The sequence below is a fragment of the Orbicella franksi genome, chromosome 10 (genome assembly GCF_964199315.1).
Source record: "Orbicella franksi chromosome 10, jaOrbFran1.1, whole genome shotgun sequence".
NCBI classification, from domain to species: Eukaryota; Metazoa; Cnidaria; class Anthozoa; order Scleractinia; family Merulinidae; genus Orbicella; species Orbicella franksi.
The window spans coordinates 14,204,582-14,228,322 of record NC_138154.1 but is presented as its reverse complement, the minus strand read 5'-3'; the positions used below and the strand labels follow the sequence as shown (position 1 = coordinate 14,228,322).

The 23,741-nt window shown below is 40.8% G+C and overlaps 5 protein-coding genes across 8 annotated transcripts in view; 1 reads left to right on the top strand and 4 right to left on the bottom strand.

Annotated features, from left to right (window-relative positions):
• Positions 1-5,463, top strand: part of LOC145499285 (uncharacterized) — a 41,175-nt gene extending 35,712 nt beyond the window's left edge. For both annotated transcript variants that reach the window (XM_081478782.1, XM_081478781.1), the window contains 6 exons: positions 409-684; positions 1,401-1,760; positions 2,256-2,406; positions 2,980-3,115; positions 3,822-3,915; positions 4,400-5,463. In XM_081478782.1, the coding sequence (XP_081334908.1) occupies positions 409-684; positions 1,401-1,760; positions 2,256-2,406; positions 2,980-3,115; positions 3,822-3,915; positions 4,400-4,933 (1,551 nt within the window). In that variant the 3' untranslated portion in view covers positions 4,934-5,463. The remainder of the gene's footprint in view (positions 1-408; positions 685-1,400; positions 1,761-2,255; positions 2,407-2,979; positions 3,116-3,821; positions 3,916-4,399) is intronic.
• Positions 5,464-5,568: 105 nt separating this feature from the next.
• LOC145499297 (uncharacterized) lies at positions 5,569-10,938 on the bottom strand. Its single transcript, XM_081478798.1, has one exon. The coding sequence runs from the start codon at positions 10,593-10,595 to the stop codon at positions 8,970-8,972; it is 1,626 nt and encodes a 541-aa protein (XP_081334924.1). The 5' UTR covers positions 10,596-10,938; the 3' UTR covers positions 5,569-8,969.
• A 12-nt stretch (positions 10,939-10,950) lies between these two features.
• LOC145499296 (uncharacterized) lies at positions 10,951-15,897 on the bottom strand. Its single transcript, XM_081478797.1, has one exon. The coding sequence runs from the start codon at positions 13,890-13,892 to the stop codon at positions 12,267-12,269; it is 1,626 nt and encodes a 541-aa protein (XP_081334923.1). The 5' UTR covers positions 13,893-15,897; the 3' UTR covers positions 10,951-12,266.
• Positions 15,898-16,050: 153 nt separating this feature from the next.
• Positions 16,051-20,246, bottom strand: LOC145499295 (uncharacterized). Its single transcript, XM_081478796.1, has one exon. It carries the CDS (start codon positions 18,915-18,917, stop codon positions 17,289-17,291), a length of 1,629 nt encoding a protein of 542 aa, XP_081334922.1. The 5' UTR covers positions 18,918-20,246; the 3' UTR covers positions 16,051-17,288.
• A 20-nt stretch (positions 20,247-20,266) lies between these two features.
• Positions 20,267-23,741, bottom strand: part of LOC145499307 (uncharacterized) — an 8,898-nt gene continuing 5,423 nt past the window's right edge. For 2 of the 3 annotated variants that reach the window (XM_081478812.1, XM_081478811.1), the window contains exons 2-4: positions 22,984-23,069; positions 21,886-22,004; positions 20,267-21,516 (exon numbers count right to left, since the gene is read on the bottom strand). In XM_081478812.1, coding sequence (XP_081334938.1) covers positions 21,178-21,516; positions 21,886-22,004; positions 22,984-23,047 — 522 coding nt within the window. In that variant the 5' untranslated portion in view covers positions 23,048-23,069 and the 3' untranslated portion in view covers positions 20,267-21,177. Of the gene's footprint in view, positions 21,517-21,885; positions 22,005-22,983; positions 23,131-23,502; positions 23,542-23,741 lie in introns of all 3 variants that reach the window. The other variant, XM_081478813.1, reaches the window with a different exon arrangement.

Sequence of the window (23,741 nt, the reverse complement as noted above, 5' to 3'; positions counted from 1 at the left end):
AAAGCTCCCTACAGTCTAAGCACTCTGTAAGGACACTATACAATACGGATAGTTCACTAGGACATGGTAAAAGAAAAAATAAAAAACTCCCCTACAATTTTTTTTCAAATGAAACGGACATCTTTGTAGTGTAACTTGCTTGCCTTATTAAACTGTGTGTTGTGTTTTTGGGTAGGACACTTAACTCTCACAGTGCCTCTCCCCACCCAGGCGAATAAATGGCCAGTACCGGCAGATTTAATGCTGGGGGTAACCCTGCGATGGACTAGCATCCCATCAAGGGGGGAGTAGAAATACTTCCAGTAGCTTCTTGCTGCAAAAACTGTAGATAAACGCTTGATGGGCCACTTGGCTCGTATGCAGAATTTATCTTTACCTTATCACAATGTGCTTTGTAATTGTTCACAGGATCTTAAACTGCGCATCCTGGAAATCTGTCTGATAGTGATGGTGACTATTATAATCATCCCGTACTCGGGCTGGAGCAGGGCAGCTGCTAACAGCACTGCTCCTCTGCCTGCAATAAAATGGACCACGGTGTTCCGTAATGCCAGCGGTGTGCTCAGAAACGTGTCCTCGGCTGGGCCCGAGGCGCGGCGAGTAATGAGGGACTGCGATGGGCTTGTGGACTCGTTTGTGTGGATCATTAAGGCGCCTCTTGGCAAGAATGATATCGATAATAAGGTACGCTGTGAAAGGTAGTGATCGACTTGTTAATTCTCAGTACATTGTGAAGCGGAAAGGTGATATAAGAATTAAGAAAATCATAAACGAGGGGATATTGTCGTGATGTGCTATTAAATTCTCGGAACTATCGCTGAAAATTATGCATGAGATCAGTAAGGAGAAACGAATTTCTGATTTCCATGGAGTATGATAGTAGCTGGGGGCTTTGTCACTCGTCTTCTATTTAACAATTGGATTATGAGCTCGAGATTTCTATCGCGCGATAGCTGACGAGGACACAACGCGAGTCAACCAACTGTCTCGCATAGAAATCTAGAGCGGATAATCTAATTGTTTTGGTATATATCTATTAGTCGTTCAAAACTTTATTTAAATCCTCCTCACAGACACTTCCAAAACGCCAAGAAGCGGCCGCCAGCAACGCACACTGCTACGCTAATCACTGTTTTACAACAGAATAAATAGTGAATAGCGTAGCCAGTCAGCGAACGCCATTTTTTCGTGGTAGAACGCTAGTAGATTTATACTTATAACTTTATTAAAGCCTGGAGCTGATAGTGTAGTTGTTAAATAGCAGGTCAATATGCCGTGCAAAGCCTTCACAAACCCCAAATCTTCATGTTACAACTGTTGTAATTTTATGAAGGTTAAAGGCGTATTGATCATGCCAACACACCAAGGTCTCCAATGGAATTTCTTGATTTGTTTCCCAGTGTGTAGAAAATTCCGTCTGTATTCTTCGCAACTTGTCGTACCGACTCGAAAACGAAGTCGACCGAGGAAGATACAGAGAGGCTCCTTTACCAGTCCCTCCCGGCAAAGAGCCCGAGAAACACGACCCGGGCTGCATGGCGGGATGCGGGACGGGAGCGAAGAAGAATAAGAAAAAGAAAGGAATGAGCAGAGAAACGGAGGAACTGCCATTGAAGAAAGAACCCGTGGAAGGAGTGGAGTTGCTATGGCAACCAGAGATAGCCAAGTCCTATCTGTCAATCATGGCGGAATCGGCCAATCCCGAGACGTTAGAAGGATCAGCGGGTGCCATTCACAATCTAACAGCGTGCGGCTGGAGGGTATGAAGACTGTGTCTGACATTATACATATCTAGAAAACAAAACCTTGTAAGAAAACGCACAGTACTAGCTGTACTTCTATAACTCGACCAAGACAGAACTAACACGAGCTGTTGACGTCATGATGGCGCGAGCAAAGAGAATTTACAATTTGATCATCGAAAGTAGCAAATGATTTTCCTTTCTTTTTGTCGAAGTAGAAAAGAAGAAGCTTTTCTCCGTGTTTCTATCGAGTTATAGAAACACTCGTGAAAGCTTGGGAGAACTTAAAACAGCCCTGGAAACACTCGCCTGCATCTTGGGCTCGCACAGATTTTCTCGATCTCCAAAGGTTACACTGGTGTTTCCATAACTCGACGACATGTTTTCTATTTCTTATGCCGAAAAAACTGGTTTTTGTTGGCGTGTAATGTACAAACAGACGCCAGAATAAGCAACACACCAAGACGCATTAAGATGTTGATAATGAGCTGGTTGTGTTGTTCTCTGTTGTAGTGGTCACAGATTATGCGTTCTGCAGTGCGGAAAGAGAAAGGTCTTCCCATATTGGTGGAACTCTTGCGAATGAATCATGACCCTGTAGTACGAGCTGTGTCTACAGCGCTGAGAAATCTTGCAATTGACCCGAGAAACAAGGATCTTATAGGTATGTTGATGAAATTTTGATGTCGTAAATTATAGCCGCTAGTTTACACAGAACGCGATGAAAAAGAATCATCTTCCAGAACTTTGAGTTTGTTCCCCTCTTCGTTCACTGTTCGCTCCGGTCTTCTCCGTATGACGAAGATTAAGGAGCACGTGACTTTATGCTACATATAGCCAAGTAGAGTTCCAGATAATTTTTCTTTTAGTTTACCATCAAATCTGCGAAAACATGCGAAAGATGTGTTGCAGCGACAGCAAGGTGCAAACACCATTATTTTCTTTGGTTTGTAAATACAGCGCGTGGTGACATTCGTTTAAATCAGTAGCGTTCACGTACAGCAAAAGAAAACAGAAGTCGTATAAAATCGCGTTTTTTCTCTGGAGTTCTTTAGGTGATACAACACCGGACTGCGACTATACCCAGGATGTAACCTGTGATCTTTTTTTGCCACCGCATTATTCATAACTCGCCAAACATTGTAAACATTGGTTAACACATATGGAATAACTACAGAACCCTGCGGTCTTTTACCAAGTATAGTGCGGTAATGGCACTTGTTTTGTTCACGCCCAGGTAAATACGCTGTGAAGGATCTGGTTCACCGTCTTCCGGATCCTAACTCGCCCAGTGACAGAGCAGAAGAGAATACAATAGGTGCAATCCTGTGCGCAATTCATCAAGTTATTAACAAGAGTGTAGAGAATGGAAGGTGAGAAGTTTTTAGGTTAAACTTGTCCCATACCCCGCCAAGGGACTTCGTTGTAGTATTACCAGGTACTTTGACTTCCGAACACCTCAAACAAGTTCGCTTCCCCCTGGTGGGAGATAGGGCCGAAAGAAAGAATTAGTTACAAAAGAAGTGAACACAGATGCAGAGAGGAGCAGACGGTCAGGATAACACCCGCGCAGAATGCCGCAGAAAGCCGGGGCGTGTTGTCGTTGCGTGAGGAAGGAAGGGCGCGAAGAGGAGAATAAATAAGAGCAATTAAGCTGTGTGGAGTCAATATTTGCGTAATGAACACTCCCCTAAACTACGGATAAGCGGGGAAAAACTAAATTCTAGCGAGGAAGGGCGGGCTTGGCGGGTGTTTTAGTGTTAGCGAGTATACAAAGAAACATTCTGTTTACTTTGACTTTAGATCTGCTTAGCTCTCAAAGCTGTAACAACAGCAATAGCATCACGAACAACAATAACAACAATAATAATAACAACAACAACAACAACAGTAGCTACAGAAAATGGGCCACCCTGTAGAAATAAAGATTTAACTTAACTTTAGCACTGCATTCTCAGTTCCACAGATATATTTTCCGCTACTGTGGTCGTAGCGATTAAAACAATCTTGTTTTCCCCTAGAAGCTTTATATTAGAGATATTCTTTCTTAAGTTGTTTGTTTCTTCTTTTTCTATGCAGACATGTTCGTAACGCAGGTGGAATTAAAAAGATTGTGGTTATTGCACAGTCACGTGATAGATACTCTCCCAAGATTGTCAAGACAGCTAACCAGGTATGACTGATAAGATGTTGAAAACACTCAGAGTGACAAAATTGGTCGAGGCTAACTCGTGTGATGTTCGCTTGTATAGTAGTTAGTGATTTCGATTGAACTTAGCAAGGCTCACTGCTCTGTGATCTTGGGCATTCAACTTTACTCTCATAGTGCGTCACTGCCGCTATCCACGTAAGGGTATTTAACAAAATTTTAAGCGACAGCCTTGCGATAGAGAGGCGTCCTATCCACGGGCAGCAGCTATACGGATTGCCGTGTAATATAATGAACCCTGAACCAGGTCCTCGGGCCTTTTAGCGTCTCCGATCCAGTGGACTAAAACACTCCACCTCTGTCGCGTAAACATGGGTTCGAACTTGACTCAGTTAAGTGCTGTGAACGCTTTACTCTGGGTATGGGACGTACCTACACAGAGGATATCTAAATGGACAATTTTATTGTTGACAAAGCACTAATGGACATTTGTACTTGTACACTACAGGTTTTGATAACACTTTGGAATCTGACACCTCTCCGAAATTCAGTCAAGAAAGAGGGCTGGGAATACACCAAAGAAATAGCCGACGAATACGGCCATGCGCCACCAACGCCACGCCCTTATGAGGATATAACAATCCCTCGAGGGGTACAGCAAGCTCCGGCGTCTTCTGTCGGAAGGAAGGAACCTCGACCGGTACATTCCGACGAGACGTCGCTTCCCGAAATTCGATACGAAACCCAAGCGAGAGGGCCCCCACCGAAGTTTTCTAATGATGGTTACGAGGCCGACGACGATGCACGCCGACGAAGAGCGGCGAATAGTGGTCGAGAAGAGATGGAAATGGAGGACATAGGTGGTTATCGGGAAATCGATCGTCATCCGGAGAGAACCGGCGGCGTTGAGGTTTTACCGCCCGCTTACCCAGACGGTCAGCGGCCTCAAGAAGAACCAACATACGCTCAAGTGGACAAGAGTAAAAAGAAAATGTATAAATTACAAGGAACTGAAGGCCCAGCAACAGACTCATGGGTGTAAAGTAATTTAAAACAAACGTCTGTTGGATATTCCGTGAGTCAAGCACAGACAGCCATCCACAAGTGACCCTTTATTTGGTGACGGTGTGCAAGGGCGTGCGCCATCTTTGTGTTAAAAAAATGGCGGATTCTATATGCGGCTGGACGGAGCCGTGTTGCGACGGCAAGCAAGATTCGATGCCGATTAAGTAAACAGCTTTTTTTTTTTTTTTTTTTTTTTACAGACGTTTAGGATTGATAGGATTTTAATAAATTTTCGTTCAGTGATCGAACGAAAGCTGTGGAGAGTTCTGACACAAGGCGAGAAGAGGAGAAACTTTCATTCTCAAATTCATTAATGTGAACGTTTTAATTCTAAAGTAGCTATTGACCGTATTGTTGTTAAAAAGTAATTCTCGCGTAATAGAGATCAGATGATCAGTAGTTGAAATTTAGCTGAAGGTATGCAATTGATATTTTTCCTTTCATAAGAAAAGAATTAAAAAACACGAAATAGATTGCCTGTTTTAATATATTGGACAAGGAGCCTTTGTTGTGTATATCAGTCGTTCCATCTTCATGCTCTCTGTTATGTCTGCACCATTTCGTCACAATCTAGGGAGGGCCCTGTCCACATTAATCCGTTTTCGTTGAAAAAGGAGTCGTTGCATTTAAACGCAACGAAGTTTTTCGTTTAATATTCTATCGTTGCTGTCCACACTAAAACTCTCAAATCGATCTGAAAACGCGCAATGTTCGGATTGGTTAGCGTCAGCAAAATACGAGACCTCCATTGATAAGGTGATAAAATAAATAAAGAGCAACATTTATAGAAGAAGCCACATTTCATGTGGGAATTTAAGCATGTTGGTTTTTTCAGGAGGGAGAAAAACTGGAGTACCCGGGAAAAAACCCTCGGACAAGGAAGGAACCAAAAACAAACTCAACCGAAACATGGCACTGGGCCGGACTGGAACTCAGGCCACATTGTTGGGAGGCGAGGGCTTTCGCCTTTGCACCGTCCCTGTGCACGTTAAAAGAAGGCTTTCCACCACAAACATCAACCTGAAAATGTTCAGCTCATCGTTGTAAGGAAAACGCGAATTATGGGATAACTGCACACCGCTCTCCTTTCAGTCGTGATTAGCATAGCAATTAGCATAGCAATTAGCACGGCACGGCACGGCACGACACGGCACGACACGACACGGCACGGCACGGCACGGCACGGCACGGCACGGCACGGCACGGCACGGCACGGCACGGCACGGCACGGCACGGTACGGCACACCTGACCTCCCGCACAGCAGACTAGTGCTCTACCAACTAAGCTAACCAGGCGGCGGTGATCGGGCTCATTCATGGATTTGCTAAAGCGCCCATGTCCAGCCACAGTGGAACCCGATAACTCGAATCTACCATGGAAACGAAAATTAGTTCGAAAAATCGGGACTTCGCAATATTTTTCGGCAAAGTTGCTGTGAGATCGAAATATTGAGGGTTTGAGAAATCGGGATTCTGCTGTACTGAAAGTTCACAATAAGTTCATGTAATTCCCGGCATAGTCAATGGAACGTTCGGAAATCGAAGTCATTCGAACCCAATCTATCTGTGGATTGAGTTCGATTGAGTTCGGCAATCGAACCAAATCGAACACCGAACTTTGTGTGAGTTCGATTTCCGAACCAATCGAACTCCATAGCTGGCAAGTCAAACCGAACCGAACTCAGTCCATTAGATTGTGTTCGATTGGGTCAGTTGTTGGGTTCGGCAGCCGAACTCAATCGAACACAATCCAATGGACTGCGTTAGATTGTGTTCGGTGAGTAAATTCGCTTGACCAAAGATTATGTTAACCAAAAATGTATGAATTCCTTCACCGAGCCAAATTTTGCTCGTTAGAGACTAAGAATGGTCAATTGGACCGATTTATGGCGAAAAAGAAAGTTTTGGAGAACATTTGTGCTTTTCTTTAACCAAAAATGTATGAATTCCTTCGTCGAGCCAAATTTTGCTCGTTCGAGACTAAGAATGGTCAATTGGACCGATTTATGGCGAAAAAGATAGTTTTGGAGAAAATTTGTACTTTTCTTTAAGTGGTCTCGAAAACACGAGTTGTACTGAAGTAACTCGAGCCTTTAAAAACGTTTTATTGATTTTCAACACCAGTTTTGTAAAAAAATCAAGAGTTCATAAATCAAAAGTTCGATTTAGTTCGATTGTCCAATTATTTTTGTGTGAGTTCGATTTGGTTCGATTGCCGAACTCAATCGAACTCAATCCATGGATTGAGTTCGATTGAAATACAGTTCCACTGGGTTCGATTGACTGTGCCGGATATAATTACGCGATAAAAGAGAGAGACAAAAAATAAATAAATAAATAAATAAATAAATAAAACTGCACCAATTGCGCCAAAAGCTACTTTGTACCAATTTCACTAAAATGTCTCTTTCCACTGTCTGCTAAATAAGGCGCGTAAACATGTCAAACTAAATTGATAATTTTATAACAATTTTCCACAAATTTATATAAAACTTGCATTGCAGCTTTTGCATACGTTAAGTTTTTTGTTGATTAATTACATGTAGCTATAAGCGTTTTAAATAAATTTCTTCGACTTCGTTTCTTAGCACCTTCGTGAAAAACAAAACCTTAATTTCCACGTCACAAATTGGTCTCATCTAACTTGAAGAGAAAGTATTGTTTTTAGGGCAGTTTCCAAAACTAAAACGAAACCAATTAATTACCAATTAAACTGCTCAGCCAATATCAAACCGTAATAAAACCAAAATCAAAGAACTTTCGATACTTAATTCACCGCAGCAAAAAAAGATGGCGGCTGTACGTTTTACCACAATACCTTGCGAACCTAACACAGCCTTTATGGCACAAAGAAGGCCAAATTTTTTTACAATATTTGCTCCTGTACTAAGGACATTACGTCTACTAGGTTTGAAGATTTTGTAACTTTTCAGGACGTTTTTACGAACGTTGTTAAGGTTTTCTTGCGCTAGGAACTATGGGTAATGTACCAGCCGCCATTACTTTTCCTACGGAAGATTCAAAACCGCTCTATACTGAATTAGACCGTAATCTTTCAAGCGTTCTCTGCAGATATTTGAGCTTCTTCGTCAACATTTTGTGATGATCACTACAACCAAAGAAACAAGTTCGAGCTCAGGACTAAATTTCATTTCTAAATTAAAAATCGGCTGAGTCAGCGATTTACTACATAACACCGCTAAGACAGTTTATGAAGAAACTCGTGAACTACCTCGAATCTCCTCTCCTTACTGCACAAGTTTCACGAGATAAGCGGCTCTGCAGAATCCCTTTGCAGGATCAATTTTGATTGACACATGACCGGAATTAAGACCCTGTTCGCACCACTACGAAAACACATCAAATGTTTTCCATTCTCAGTACGCCGAAAAAAATTTGAAAGTGCAGCTTTATTTCTCGGTTAAACCAACCGTTCACACTAATCCGTCACGAAAACGTAACGGAGTTTTTCGAAAACACTCTTCAAATAAGTGTGGACAGAAAGCATTTCGAAAACGAAGCTTTTGGAAAACGATGACGTCTCGATCATAATCACGTGACTTCCCTGCCCGAGTTGTCCTCAAACACGAATCCAAAATGACCGGTGATTGTTGCCTTTTCAAATTCCTCCGGTGTAGTGTGGGTGGAAAAGATTTGAAGCGTTTTAAGTCTCGTTCCTCGAGTCTTCGGTCCTAACTGCGCATGCTTGACGAAACGAGCGACTTTCGAGACTTCCGCCGTTACAGGCTCGATTTTGATTAATTCTAAAAACAATGAAAATGAACGGAAGTAGAACACCAGCGACTCGATTGAGTCACGTGAGCATGCGCTATTCAACCGAAAGTCTGCGGATATTTTCTGACTTCCAATCAAAATTAAACTTCCCGACCGCTAGTCAAAGGAAGCGAAGACTCGCGTGGCGAGTTATGAACTAAAGTTGATTGAGCGCTTCGTCAAACCTTTTTCCAAAAAAGGCACTTGAATGTTCCCCTGATAGATGCAAGTCCCCGTTTTCAAGTAAATGGAACCTTACAGGTCTGATTTGTGGGCACGTTATCAAAGCGATGGCGTATAACTACTAAAAGATTTCTGCTAGTCCATATAGCTACTGGGAATATGTTGACAATGGCCACTAAAATGTGTCGTTTCCACTGTCTTCGCCAAACAGCCATCACAGCCATATTCTGATACCGAGTCTCGATCGCTAGAGACACGCTGGTGAAAAACCACTCAATCACCAGTGGAACTGAAGTGTACTTGGCAAAAGACTGGAACAAATTGAGAAAGGTTTCATTCTGCAAATAAATCCATTGATACAAGTGTAAGAAGCCGTTAACAGACACTATAGCAATTGATTCGAACAACATGCTCATGATAGCGATATCAGCCATTAGTCTTTCACGGCGAGGAGTACGAAAACTTCCCCAAGGAGATGACTCTCGTCTGCAAATTTGATGACAGATGTGATCAATGACAACCACGGCGCTGCGTTCCACAACTTCCGCAAGACCATGAATTATTCCAAGAATAGCGATGGATGCCAAACTTTCAAGATCTGCTTGCAAAATTCTAAACATTATCGCTAATAGAAAATACAACGGTGCAAGTAGAACGTAGGAATATCCCGGATGCGTAATGTTCCATAACCGCTGAACACAAATACGTGAGACTACTTTAACAACCACACCCATGAGTGGAGAGAAGAGGGCGATTAAAAGTTTACCTTCAGTGTATTGTTTGTTATACGCTGGGTAAACAAAATATCTGATAGCAAAGCCTGAGATAATAGTTAAACAAGTTGGCATTGCCATTTTACAAATCAAAAAAGCCAGCTTGCGTCTTGAACGTACAATCACGTGTTTTGCGGCGAAATAGAGCAGCAAACAGACATTAGTGAAAACGAACAAATATACTGGAAAATTAGACAAGGAGCTGTATAAAGCAGAAAGTTTGAAGAAAGGCTTTCTCGCGGCTTGTAGGACTCCGCGATAGAGTGCATCCAAACAGTACATAACGAACAAAACCAGAATCAGTTTCCGTTTAACTCCTTTTAGCTGATATGGTCGAAAAAGAAGAAGCAGATTCAAGAGTGGGAAAATGTAATAAAAAAGGCAACTAATTATATCAGCAATTGTTGTCATCCATTCAACTCGAGCTGAAATAGCTATGTCTATCTGCTCGCAGTTCGATACCGTTTTGTAGCTTACATAAGACAGCAATAAGTATATTGTACCTATTTTGCAGGCGGTTAAAAGTGAAATCCAAGCTCCAATGTACATTGATTTAAAAACCGTCTGAAGAGCGGATGGTCTGAGCCTCTTCCAAGCCATTGTTTTGTCTTCATTTTGCTGATCTTCCTGTTTTTCTTCGCTCTCCGGTGAACAAGCATCTATAACTCTCACATCAGGACTATTAGTCGGTAGATAGTTAACGCTGGTGACTTCTCTTTCACTGTATTCCTGGTAAATAAGCTCGTCAACAGGGTGATAATTCCATTCTCGACCTGTGCTTTGTAGAGGGTCGTAGCCAAAACATTCTGTCGTGAATTGAGGTTCTTGTGGGTTGTAATGCTCCGTTACGCTTCGCGTAAATCTAAGCACGATGTCACCTAACACCTCTATCAGCGTACTTCCACTCATTGTACTAATTACTCCACCGCTACTTGTCAAACAACTATAAGATTTTATATATCGGTTTACCGCCGATATTTTGAATAGCTTTGGCTTGCGGCCTGCGATGGTGCTTTCCACAGTCGCTTCGATTCCGGCACGCCTGGTCAAACATGCGACACGAAACTGAAAGTGCTGCGATGCAATTTTGACATCGAAAGTAATTTCTGAGCGTATTTATAGGGTCCGTATTGTGCCTTTCAATAACACACGAACTCCAAAGTTCAAAACCTAACTAACCATTGCGTTTTTGGCTGCCGTCAATCATAATTACGACGACATGTAACAAAGGAACATTAAAAATAAAAGAACCAAACATTTACCTATGACTCGCCAAGGCGGACCAAAATCCTTCCTTAAATATATGAAACTTGTTCTAAGCAAAAAGTAAGTAAGTAAGAACTTTATTTAAGTGTCAATGTATTTAGCCCATGTGGGTTAATTGGGTACACTGTATTAACATTAACAACAATGTAAGTACATACTTAAAATAGAATAGAAACATTGTTCTGTAATAAAAGAATATATGTTGCCCTTAGAAACGCATTAATTAAAATGGTGAAATTTAAAATTCTAAAATTGTATGTAAATGTAAATTTAAAGTCCTAAAATTACATATCTCCTGATTAATGAGCGAAGCCTCTTAATTCGGGTGAAAAATTTACTGGCTGCGCAAGTTGCAGCAATTGCTGTTGTTACTATAATCTAAACGTTGCCTCATTTGGCGATTCTTCAAGTCTTTTGGGAGCTTTGACCAGAAAAAGGACCTATTTATCTCACAGAGTATTTACCATAGCGTGTAGTATTAAAGCGAGTTACAGCAAAATCACAATTCCTGAGCGCATGAGTGGAATTTTAATTCTAATTTTAAATGTATAACACTTGTTTTAAGTATTTAAGAACTTGTTTCGTACATGATGTGAAAATATTTAGTAGTTCTTTCCGAATAAACAATACATAATACTTCCCTAAAATGTGTAGGAAGCGGCGCTTGTTCCATGCATATCCCGGAAGACGAGACCATGATCCTGATTGTGATGAAAGTTAGCTCCTGGTCACATGAGATAAGCTACAGCCGTTTAGTCAAGGTTTTTTATTTTTAGAGGTTAGAACTATTCTATGTAGAAATATCATGTCATTTCCAGTTGTTTCTAGCTCGCAACAAGTGATCAAACTTGATGTATGTTTTGAAACCACATTTGAACACTTTTCATTGTCTGACAGTTTGATTGACATATCTCTTAAACAATAGACAGTTGAACCAAACTGTTGCACTTGGTTAATGTGCTAGTGATGTTGCACAAGTGTGCCAAGTTTCAGGGGAATCGGTGATGTGCGCTGTAGACTTGCTGGCATGGTCCTCAGGTGGACTCTCTCTTAAAAAACAATGGAAATAAGCGGAAGTAGAACACCAGCGTTTCGATTGAGTAACGCGTTTGTCGGCTAGGCATGCGCAATTTTAATGGAAGTCCGCAGATATTTTCGGACTTCCAATAATAATTTCCCGAGCGTTGGTCAAGAGAAGCGAAGACTCTGGTAACGAGCTATGAACTAACGTTTCTTGACTCTTGAGCACTTCGTCAAAGTTTTTCCAAAAAAGGCACTTGAATATGTTCCCCTGATTGATGCAAGTCCCTGTTTTCAAGTGAATGGAACCTTACAGGTCTGATTTGTGGGCACGTTATCAAAGCGATGGCGTATAACTACTAAAAGATTTCCGCTAGTCCATATAGCTACAGGGAATATGTTGACAATGGCCACTAAAATGTGTCGTTTCCACTGTCTTCGCCAAACAACCATGACGGCCATATTTTGATACCAAGTCTCGATCGCTAGAGACACGCTGGTGAAAAACCACTCTATCACCAGTGGAACGGAAGTGTACTTGGCAAAAGACTGGAACAACTTGAGAAACGACTCGTTCTCTAAATAAATCCATTGATACAAGTGTAAGAAGCCGTTAACAGACACTATAGCAGTTGATTCGAACAACATGCTCATGATAGCGATATCAGCCATTAGTCTTTCACGGCGAGGAGTACGAAAACTTCCCCAAGGAGATGACTCTCGTCTGCAAATTTGATGACAGACGTGATCAATGACAACCACGGTGCTGCGTTCCACGACTTCCGCAAAACCATGAATTATTCCAAGAATAGCGATGGATTTCAGACTGTCAAGATCTGCTTGCAAAATTCTAAACATTATCGCTAATAGAAAATACAACGGTGCAAGTAGAACGTAGGAATATCCCGGATGCGTAATGTTCCATAACCGCTGAACACAAATACGTGAGACTGCTTTAACAACCACACCCATGAGTGGAGAGAAGAGGGCGATTAAAAGTTTACCTTCAGTGTATTGTTTGTTATACGCTGGGTAAACAAAATATCTGATGGTAAAGCCTGAGATAATAGTTAAACAAGTTGGCATTGCCATTTTACAAATCAGAAATGCCAGCTTGCGTCTTGGACGTACAATCACGTGTTTTGCGGCGAAATAGAGCAGCAAACAGACATTAGTGAAAACGAACAAATATACTGGAAAATTTGACAAGGAGCTGTATAAAGCAGAAAGTTTGAAGAAAGGCTTTCTCGCGGCTTGTAGGACTCCGCGATAGAGTGCATCCAAACAGTACATAACGAACGAAACCAGAATCAGTTTCCGTTTAACTCCTTTTAGCTGATATGGTCGAAAAAGAAGAAGCAGATTCAAGAGTGGGAAAATGTAATAGAAGAAGCAACTGATTATATCAGCAATTGTTGTCATCCATTCCACTCGAGCTGAAATGGCTATGTCTATCTGCTCGCAGTTCGATTCCGTTTTGTAGCTTACATAAGACAGCAATAAGTATATTGTACCTATTTTGCAGGCGGTTAAAAGTGAAATCCAAGCTCCAATGTACATTGATTTAAAAACCGTCTGAAGAGCGGATGGTCTGAGCCTCTTCCAAGCCATTGTTTTGTCTTCATTTTGCTGATCTTCCTGTTTTTCTTCGCTCTCCGGTGAACAAGCATTTATAACTCTCACATCAGGACTATTAGTCGGTAGATAGTTAACGCTGGTGACTTCTCTTTCACTGTATTCCTGGTAAATAAGCTCGTCAACAGGGTGATAATTCCATTCTCGACCTGTGCTTTGTAGAGGGTCGTAGCCAAAACATTCTGTCGTGAATTGAGGTTCTTGTGGGTTGTAATGCTCCGTTACGCTTCGCGTAAATCTAAGCACGATGTCACCTAACACCTCTATCAGCGTACTTCCACTCATTGTACTAATTACTCCACCGCTACTTGTCAGACAACTGTCAGATTTTATATATCGGTTTACCGCGGATATTTTGAATAACTTTATCTTGCGGCCTGCGATGATGCTTTCCACAGTCGCTTCGATTCCGGCACGCCTGGTCAAACATGCGACACGAAACTGAAAGTGCTGCGATGCAATTTTGACATCGAAAGTAATTTCTGAGCGTATTTATAGGGTCCGTATTGTGCCTTTCAATAACACACGAACTCCAAAGTTCAAAACCTAACTAACCATTGCGTTTTTGGCTGCCGTCAATCATAATTACGACGACATGTAACAAAGGAACATTAAAAAATAAAAGAACCAAACATTTACCTATGACTCGCCAAGGCGGACCAAAATCCTTCCTTAAATATATGAAACTTGTTCTAAGTAAAAAGTAAGTAAGTAAGAACTTTATTTAAGTGTCAATGTATTTAGCCCATGTGGGTTAATTGGGTACACTGTATTAACATTAACAACAATGTAAGTACATACTTAAAATAGAATAGAAACATTGTTCTGTAATAAAAGAATATATGTTGCCCTTAGAAACGCATTAATTAAAATGGTGAAATTTAAAATTCTAAAATTGTATGTAAATGTAAATTTAAAGTCCTAAAATTGCATATCTCCTGATTAATGAGCGAAGTCTCTTATTTCGGGTGAAAAGTTTACTGGCTACACAAGTTGCAGCAATTGCTGTTGTTACTTAGATAACCCGAAAGGTCCAACTTTCTTTACATACGGGTTTGTCCCTTCTCTTCTGTAGTTTTTATCTGTATAACAAAAAGAACATTATACGTTGGCTCAAAGATATTCTTTCTTTTTCAAATTTTAATTCTTGAGGGCCATTAGGCTATCACTTTTATTACTGTCAAATGTTACCCTCGTAAAATAAATTCTTACTTGCTTACTTACTTACTTACTTGCTTACTTACTTACTATATAAATTTTATGTTCTCTCTTGTTTTTGCCACTCGAACATAAAATTCATATCTTCTCGCCACCGTGTAATATCCACTATTTCTGTTTGCAACTTTCTCACTCCGAATTTAGAAGACAAAGCGGTCTAGAGGCTGGTCTAGACAGGAAAATCTAGACCGTGGTCAATATCGGTTAAGCCAATCATATTCGTGAATTTAGTAGTACCCAGTCCTTTCGAGACACGGCCAAATAATAGACCAATTTCGATATATTAAAATTCAGCCTAAAACCATAGACCTCAGCACGAGGCTCCGGGGAATAAACCCCACAAACTCTGTAGTTATTCCCCGGAGCCTCGTATTGAAGTCTATTGTTTTAGGCTGAATTTTAATATATCGAAATTGGTCTATTCCATAATTCTATTCAGAAAATTCATTTTAAAAGGGAGTGCATCACGGCTCGGCGCGTATGCAAGTTACAGCGTTAACCATTCAATTCCATTGTTTGTAAAACAATCGGAAGCGAGCAAATAACTCTTCGAAAGCGCAAAGATAGAGGTATAAGATTTCTCATTAGAATTCTTTAATTCTTATGTTCCGAGTCCATGTATGCATAAAAGACATTATCGTTCTCGAATCAACACAGTATATTTCAGTAATAACAGACTAAAGTTTGCCTCGGTGTAGCCATACGGTTACGTTACGCGATGGCTAGGAGAATAACTGATGCCCAGGTTGAATGGAACATATCAACGGATTTCCACATAAAATGTCGAATCTGGTATTGAATACCGAATTTACTATTTACCCCGACCGTTTTATTCTGAAAAAGCGTATAAATTATGTGCTCGCATCCGATTGGTTTATACACAATAGAATTAGGTGGACCAAATCATAGCTTGCACACGTGCGAAACGTGAAACTATCACATTAATGAAAACAACTCAGTAATAGCAGATTTGCACGTTGTCGTCATTTGACTACAACTACCAGAATTCCTTTCGTTTTTTTCTTTATTATTCAAATTTTGAATTCCCAGTGGGTTTTAAATAACACCTAATTAGCATATGAAACAGAAAAAGTGAAGGATTCTGGTAGTTGTAGTCAAATGACGCCATCATGCAAAGCGTTTATTTGCAACTAATCCAACGATGTTGTAATCCATGGATAGCAGAAGGAACCAGTCCTTTCCACTATCCACGTTTCCAATGCCGGTAAGGTTTTCTGTGAAAACGTGGCTAGACGAAGGAAAGTTTTTCACGTGCGATAAATCTTGACTGATAAATTAATTTTGTATGAAAAGTGTTACGATTGGTCAAAAGCAAATTAAGAAAAAATGCGGCAACTTGTTTGAATGCTAAAAAAGATTATTTTGTCAAAGAAAAACTGTGCTACATTCAACAAAATTTTATCCGTTTTTAGTTTCTTCGGAAAAGCAAATTAAGAAAAGGAGGCTAACTGTTTCGTTTGTAGGCCATTATCTTATTTTCTTTTTAAAATTGTTTGTTTTGTCTTTATTATTTAAGGCATACAGTAGTTAGTTTAACTTATTCTTCGAACTCTCCTCGCCCCCACCCACACATCTTACATGCCACCCCCCGTACATGAGAAAACCACCTAATTATAAACCCGTGTTATACAGTGGAGCCGTTCATCGTTCACCAACGAGCCACATAAATCTGGCCGTATTAACAGGGTGGTCTTATAAAGGGGTTCTTTGAATAAGAAATGACTGACCGAGCTCTTGTTCGGGCCAGAATAAAGCGGTCGTAATAACGAGGTGGCCCTTTTAACGGGGTGGCCGTATTCGCCGTAAGGCGAGGTTCCACTGTAATATGTTGTTATTATATACGAAGCACGGCCCCCTAATTTTAGGAATTGCTCTGTGCTTGGTACAAATGTATCATTACAGTATGTTAAGAGACGATTTACTTTCAATTCAAGACTGTAGAGTTTATTTTGTATTTGATATCGTTGATATTGACGACAGTGATAAAAATAAAATCACTTTGAAGGGATTAAGATTTAGATTAGCAGTGGTGCATAATTCGCAGTCCGATTGAAAGCAATTTTTTTTCACTAAACTATTTTAAGTATTTGACCTTCGACAGTCATTACCGCATGAGGTTTTTGTGTTTATCTCTGTGGTATCACTGAATAAAATTGTGGAAAAACTTTCAATGAGATGTACTTAGCGACGTTTTCGTTGCCGTTGCTGTCGTGGTTTTCTTAAACTCCCTACTAATTCCCAAAAGACGCCAACGTCGCCAAATAAAAACGTATACTCATTTGGCCATGCACGCGCAGTGATAGCTTGCAGAGCACTCTGGAATGGACGATAAAATCCGCAGTAAATAAAACAAAAAAATTAAATTTCTCCCCCGCTTCGAACGACGACGGTCTCTCAAAAATGGCACTTCATGTTCCGTTCTACCACAGTAAATCCCTCATTTTAACTGAACGGGATTTTACAGGGCTCACTTATAGGTTTGCTAAAGCGCCCGTGTACAATTCCTAGAAGATTAACGCTAGTCCATAGAGCCACTGGAAAAACATTAATGACTGCCACTAAAATGTGTCTTTTCCACTGTCTTCGCCAAACAGCCATGACAGCCATATTCTGATACCGAGTCTCGATCGCTAGAGACACGCTGGTGAAAAACCACTCGATCACCAGCGGAACTGAAGTGCGGATAACGAAAGATTGCAGCAAGCGTAGAAGGGAATCGTCCTCTAAGAAAATCCATTGATACAAGTGTAAGAAGCCGTTAACAGACACTATAGCAGTTGATTCGAACAACATGCTCATGATAGCGATATCAGCCATTAGTCTTTCACGGCGAGGAGTACGAAAACTTCCCCAAGGAGATGACTCTCGTCTGCAAATTTGATGACAGACGTGATCAATGACAACCACGGTGCTGCGTTCCACAACTTCCGCAAGACCATGAATTATTCCAAGAATAGCGATGGATGCCAAACTTTCAAGATCTGCTTGCAAAATTCTAAACATTATCGCTAATAGAAAATACAACGGTGCAAGTAGAACGTAGGAATATCCCGGATGCGTAATGTTCCATAACCGCTGAACACAAATTCGTGAGACTGCTTTAAAAGCCACACCCATGAGAGGAGAGAAGAGCGCGATTAAAAGTTTTCCTTCTTTGTTTTCGTTGATATAGGCTGGGTAAACGAAAAACCTGATGGCAAAGGCCGCGATAAGAGCGCAAAAAGTTGGCATTGCCATTTTACAAATCAGAAATGGCAGCTTGGGTTTTGGACGTACTAACACGTGTTTTGCGGCGAAATAGAACAACAAACAGACATTCGTGAAAACGAAAAAATAGACTAGACCAACAGACAAAGCGCTCAATAAACCAGTAAGTTTAAAGAAAGGTTTTCCCCAGGCTTGTAGGACTCCGCGATAGAGTGAATCTAAACAGTACATAACGAACGAGACCAGAATCAGTTTCCTTTTAACTCCGTTTAGCTGATATGGGCGAAAAAGAAGGAACAGAGTCAAAACTGGGCAAATGTAATAGAAGGCGGTGCTAATTATATCGGCGATTGTTCTCGTCCACTGCACGAATACTGCCATTTTGTCTGATTGGTATTCACAATTCATGACGGTTTTATAGCTGAGATAAGACAGCAATAAGTATATTGTACCTATCATGGAGGCGGTTAGAAGTGAAATCAAGGCTCCAATGTACATTGATTTAAAAACCGTCCGAAGAGCGGATGGTCTAAGCCTCTTCCAAGCCATTTCCTTGTTTTCATCATGCTGAAAATCTTCCGTTTCTTCGCATTCCTCTGGTTTACAAGCATCTATGACTCTCACCTTAAGACTGCTAGTCGCTAGCAGATAGTTAACGCTGGTGACTTGTCTGTCGCTGTACTCTTGGTAAATAAGCTCAGTAACAGGATGATAATTCCATTCTCGACCTGTGCTTTGTAGAGGATCGTAGCCAAAAGACTCCGTCGTGAATTCAGGTTCTTCTGGGTTGTAATGCTCCGTCACACTCCGTGTAAACGTGAACACAATGTCACCAAACGCTTCTATCAGTGTACTTCCACTCATACTTTAGCAGAGTAAAATTCGATCGATTGGCGATATTTTGAATAGCTTTATCCTTCGGCCCTCATTTTATAAAGCAGACGTACGTGTTGCAATTTAGCAATAGCGGAACAAGAAATACGAAACGGAAATTGCCGACTGAGATGAAACTTGTTTTGAAATGGAAAGTAATCTGGGAGGGTGGGGCTGGGATTGAAGATAACTCAAATATTTAACCGTTAGTTGAGACATGACGCGTTTTAGCTGGGATCTGAGATGGCCTCTGAAACGTTACTGATATGGCTGAGAAATGGCCTGAAATTTAAACTGATAGCTGAGACGCCGCCGGAAATCAAACTTATAGCGGAGACTTCAGCAGCGCCATGCAGAATTTCATCGGTCGCGAATAAAACCATCCCAGGTAGGAGATGTAGCCCGAAAGTTTTAATGGGGCTATTTTTTGGCGTATTTTCAGAGCTGCCTCGAAAAATTAATACCTTATTTGTGGCCTCTAGAGTTACCACGCGTATCTTATACTTGACCTCAGCTAAACAGGACTGATTTTTGTGTGCTTGAAGATTTAATTTGTGAAGGACTTCGAGTTGACCTATCTTAATGAGGGGGAAATACTAGTTTCATCTAAAATGATATGTGCAATTTTAGCCGCGGTGCAGAATATACCCTATTTCTGACCAAAATAGTCAAAATCTATACCTTGTTTCAGACCAAAACGGGCAATCAAACTGATATTGTACGGTGTCGCTCATACCTATATATTAGGGGATTCCCCCGCCAAACCGGGAGATCAATTCCAAAATTAACTGTATAAAATAACGAACAGGAATGCGGAACAGTTTTAGTTTAAGCTTCGTCTCACTTGTTAATTTGACTGAGAGTGGACATAAGCTCTTCAAAAGTTTGTTATCGGTTTTATTTTGTTAATTTCCGTCACGGCCTCATCATTTTTGCGCACGCTGATACGGTGGTTTTGTCGCATTATGCGCCAGACATTAAGAGTCCAGCCGAAGAACCCGTATACACGGAAGTCTATGACTCAAATAAACAACATCCTTACTTGATTGGTGCGGCAAAACCCGAGGAACTGTTAGGGAAAGCGACAAAATGATTTATTTTAATTTTCGATTTTCTAGCCCAGAACTTAGTAATGCGCTGATTAACGTAATAGCCTCAGAGTGTGCATTTCTTTGTTAGTATTTTGCTGTTGGCATACCATAATTTGAACGTGATTTGTACTGTACACATTTAGTAGAAACCTAGTACCTTTAGTAATCTGCCTACAATCCCTGATGAAGTCTGTGTGATCAGATGAAACCGGTCGAATGGCATACAAAGTTGACAAAATCTGTTGTTCTGTGTTTCTCAATAGTTTCTGAGAACAATTCAAAATGGTAGTATCAATGATACCACTTAATATAGATAATTTTAATAGATGGATTTAAACGCTGTGATTTGTATAAAAGATGAAGTAGGTCATTCATCGGTATGTAAACCTATATTTTCATTTTGTATTAGAGGGTTGCAGTGTTACAAGCTGACCTAAAACTGAAACAACCCTCATTGACAGGAAATTCGCCATTACGCCTGTGACATTTCTCGCACACGCAGTTTCCTCTCTCTCGCGTTTTCCTCGCGTGCACAACTGGATAGAAGTGGAATACTTGTAAAATTGATGAAAAGTGCTGGAAGAACATTCGCAGTAGCCAAAATACCCCGATTGCTTCATAATTCATCGAACTGGCCGAAAACACGACCTTTTCGCCTCCACTTTGTTCCTTGATTTAATAAGTTTGCTCAGGTTGTGAGCTGTAAAATAGACTTTCAAGGCCGATTTTTTTTTGTCCCTCATTTTGTCAGTTTCTTTGGATCAAACACTGTTAAAATGACGGCCTCAAGCGAATTTTACCAGTCAAAGTTGAGGTTTGAGTTTTCTTCTGGGTCTGTTCTAGTTGCCTAAGTATACTGCTAAGCATAACAAAAAAGAGGGGATCACGGGATTTGTGCAAACTCGTACCAAGTTGCTATTTCAGTTACCGGCAGATTAGCGTGTTTCAAAGAGAGGGCGGTCTGGATCGGGTGGAGCGCGCGGGGAGTTATTGGAAGTAGCACCCTTCCCATGACACGTCGCGCGCCTTAAGATCTGCACCCTTCACTGTGTACAAACCCTTTGACACAACATCAATACAACGATCAGTGCAAGATCCTTGCCATGTTTTATTTCATTCTGACGCTATTGACACTACAAGGTGCGGCCTTTTGCCCTGTTTTATATTTTACAGTTAGTCTGAAGAGACGCGAATAGTTTGTTGTACTGATTTCGATTGCGCAGGTTGAGTCCGTCATCGATATGGACAGGATCGGGAGTGGAAAAGTCTCCTCCCCAGCGAAGCGCTGTGTTCTGCCTGATTTTGGAGATGAAGCACTTCACACCCGCGCTCTGTTTGTTTTCATTGCCCAGGCATTTGCTGTTACAGAAGCGCGACCCGTCAATCACATTCATGTCAATTGCATGACCTACAAAGTGATTGCTAATTTTGGAGGGCTTGACTATAGCTCCATGAATTTTTCTTCCATCGTCCTTCCTGAAGGAGCTGGTTAGGTGTATCTGCAAGAAAAAGGGTTGAGGCAAATAAACTCCACATCTCTACGGTAACTGGTCAAATTTTAGCTAGACCAAGCTGCTCGTGATCAGTGACTCGTGAAAGTCCGAAACCTATTTAAGTAAAGAAATTGAGCACGTGATGTTTTGCCTCTGTGGAACAGGTGAAAATAGTATTGGCAAGTGCAGCGCCAGGTTTTTTTACATGACGGCAAGAAAGGTGAGGTTCACGCACGAAGTTTAGCAAAATTTACGTGAACATTTAACTTTCATTTTCTTCACTTCGCTTTTTGTCCCAACAAATCCCAAATGTGTCAGTTTGGAATGTACTTTGCACAATTAAAACTTTGCGTTGTGACTACCAACAGAACTAACCTTAACTTTGCAATGGGAGGCATAGCGGTTGATAACGCGAATTGCTCCTATGAATCCGCGGTGGACAAGTCCTGATCCTTGAAAGTACCCGTTGTGGAACCTGACAAGATCACAACTTGCTGTCCAAACAAAAAATTAAACAAAGAGAAAGATCAAAAGTTCTTGACTTGCTCAGTTGTTGAAATAATACATCAAACACGAGAGACAGTGTTTCATCGAGATATCCAAACACCGAGAAGAGAGTTGAACATGCAACGCGCAGAGGGGTATTTTTGACGAAATTCGAGGTGTTTGGATAGCCGATGAAACACTTTCTTGAGTGTTTGATATATCTTCTCAATCGAAAGAAGAACTAAGGAGTAAACGGAGAGGTAAAATCGTCAAAATCTACGCTAATTAAGACCGGGTAGCCAAACCTCCTTCACGGTTATTATTTTCTTTGTTTTAACTTGATGAATTATTGATGAGTTCGAGAACTACATTTCAGTGTATTTCAGGACCATTTCTGATGTGCCAAAAAGACCAATTTCGATATATTGAAATTCAGCATAACACAGTAGACCTCAGCATGAGGCTCTGATGAATAAACCCCACAAACTCTGTAGTTATTCCCCAGAGCCTCGCACTGAGGTCTATTGTTTTAGGCTGAGTTTTAATATATCGAAATTGGTCTATTTGTGACGACCCGTTAGCCGTATTCTAGCGGGTTCAATATTCAAATAATCAATTCATGCTGCAATCTTGAGAGGTGCGCTTCACTTGGTTTGACTGTAAATTGCCGTTTTTATACTAAAGACGCATTATCAGTCTGGACGAACTTGGACAAGCATTTGTAGTTCGTCTGATTATGCGTCTCTAGTATAATGACGGGCACAAGTCGTATTATCCGTGAAGACGAGCTATCCTTCGAAATGCGTCTTCAACGACGCACTACCAGAGATAGTTCTTCTAGACGCATAGTACGACTTGTGTCCGTCTTTATACTAGAGACGCATAATCAGACGAACTACAAATGCTTGTCCAAGTTCGTCCAGACTGATAATGCGTCTTTAGTATAAAAACGGCCAATGAATGTCTGAATTAGTTCGAGTAAATTACCTGACTCTGTCACGAAAGGAACAGCCAGCAGAATCGTAACCGCCAAAATCAACTTGAAGTCCATGATTTGTCACGAGAAAAAAATTCTGCAAATATTTAATGTTGGAGATGTATAAACAAATTACAGGCGGCTTTCGACACACTTCTCTGAAATAATAATAAAAAAAGCTTTGTTAATAGCAAAAATGAAATTATACCGTGAGAATGAACAACTTATACGCTAAAGATCATTGCTGCGGAGCGAGCGTAGCAAGCGAGCAGCAACATAATCAGGATATAAGAATAATATATAGAAGGGGGTACGAATTCTCGAATTCATCACTTTTTATCAGAGTGCATTGCATTTAACCAGACTGCACTGCGCCACTTTTTACCAGAGTGCATTGCTCTGATTTACCTCTAAAACGATGTGAAGGAGATCGTGCTTGACTTTCACAACTCTTGCTTTTATTCTTAATGCAGTATTTGAAAGTTTGTAAATCTGGACGATTACTTGTGACATCTTAATTTTAAACTTACTATGTAATTTCTTAGCAGTCTCGCCTCCTTGGTTGAATTCTTAAATGAAGAGAAATGATCGTCATTACTAAAGCTTGTAGAATAATAGGCCAATTTCGATATGTTAAAATTCTGACTTGGCTCCGAGGCTTAGGGAAATAAAACAAAAGAAATCACATCGAGGATGAGGGATGAATAATTAATTTCTTTTGTTTCATTCCCCTAAGCCTCGGAACCAAGTTTGAATTTTAATATATCGG

Bases quoted from the DNA above. Each gene is read 5' to 3' on its own strand.
- LOC145499297 (XM_081478798.1), bottom strand. From the start codon at position 10,595: ATGAGTGGAAGTACGCTGATAGAGGTGTTAGGTGACATCGTGCTTAGA.
- LOC145499296 (XM_081478797.1), bottom strand. From the start codon at position 13,892: ATGAGTGGAAGTACGCTGATAGAGGTGTTAGGTGACATCGTGCTTAGA.
- LOC145499295 (XM_081478796.1), bottom strand. From the start codon at position 18,917: ATGAGTGGAAGTACACTGATAGAAGCGTTTGGTGACATTGTGTTCACG.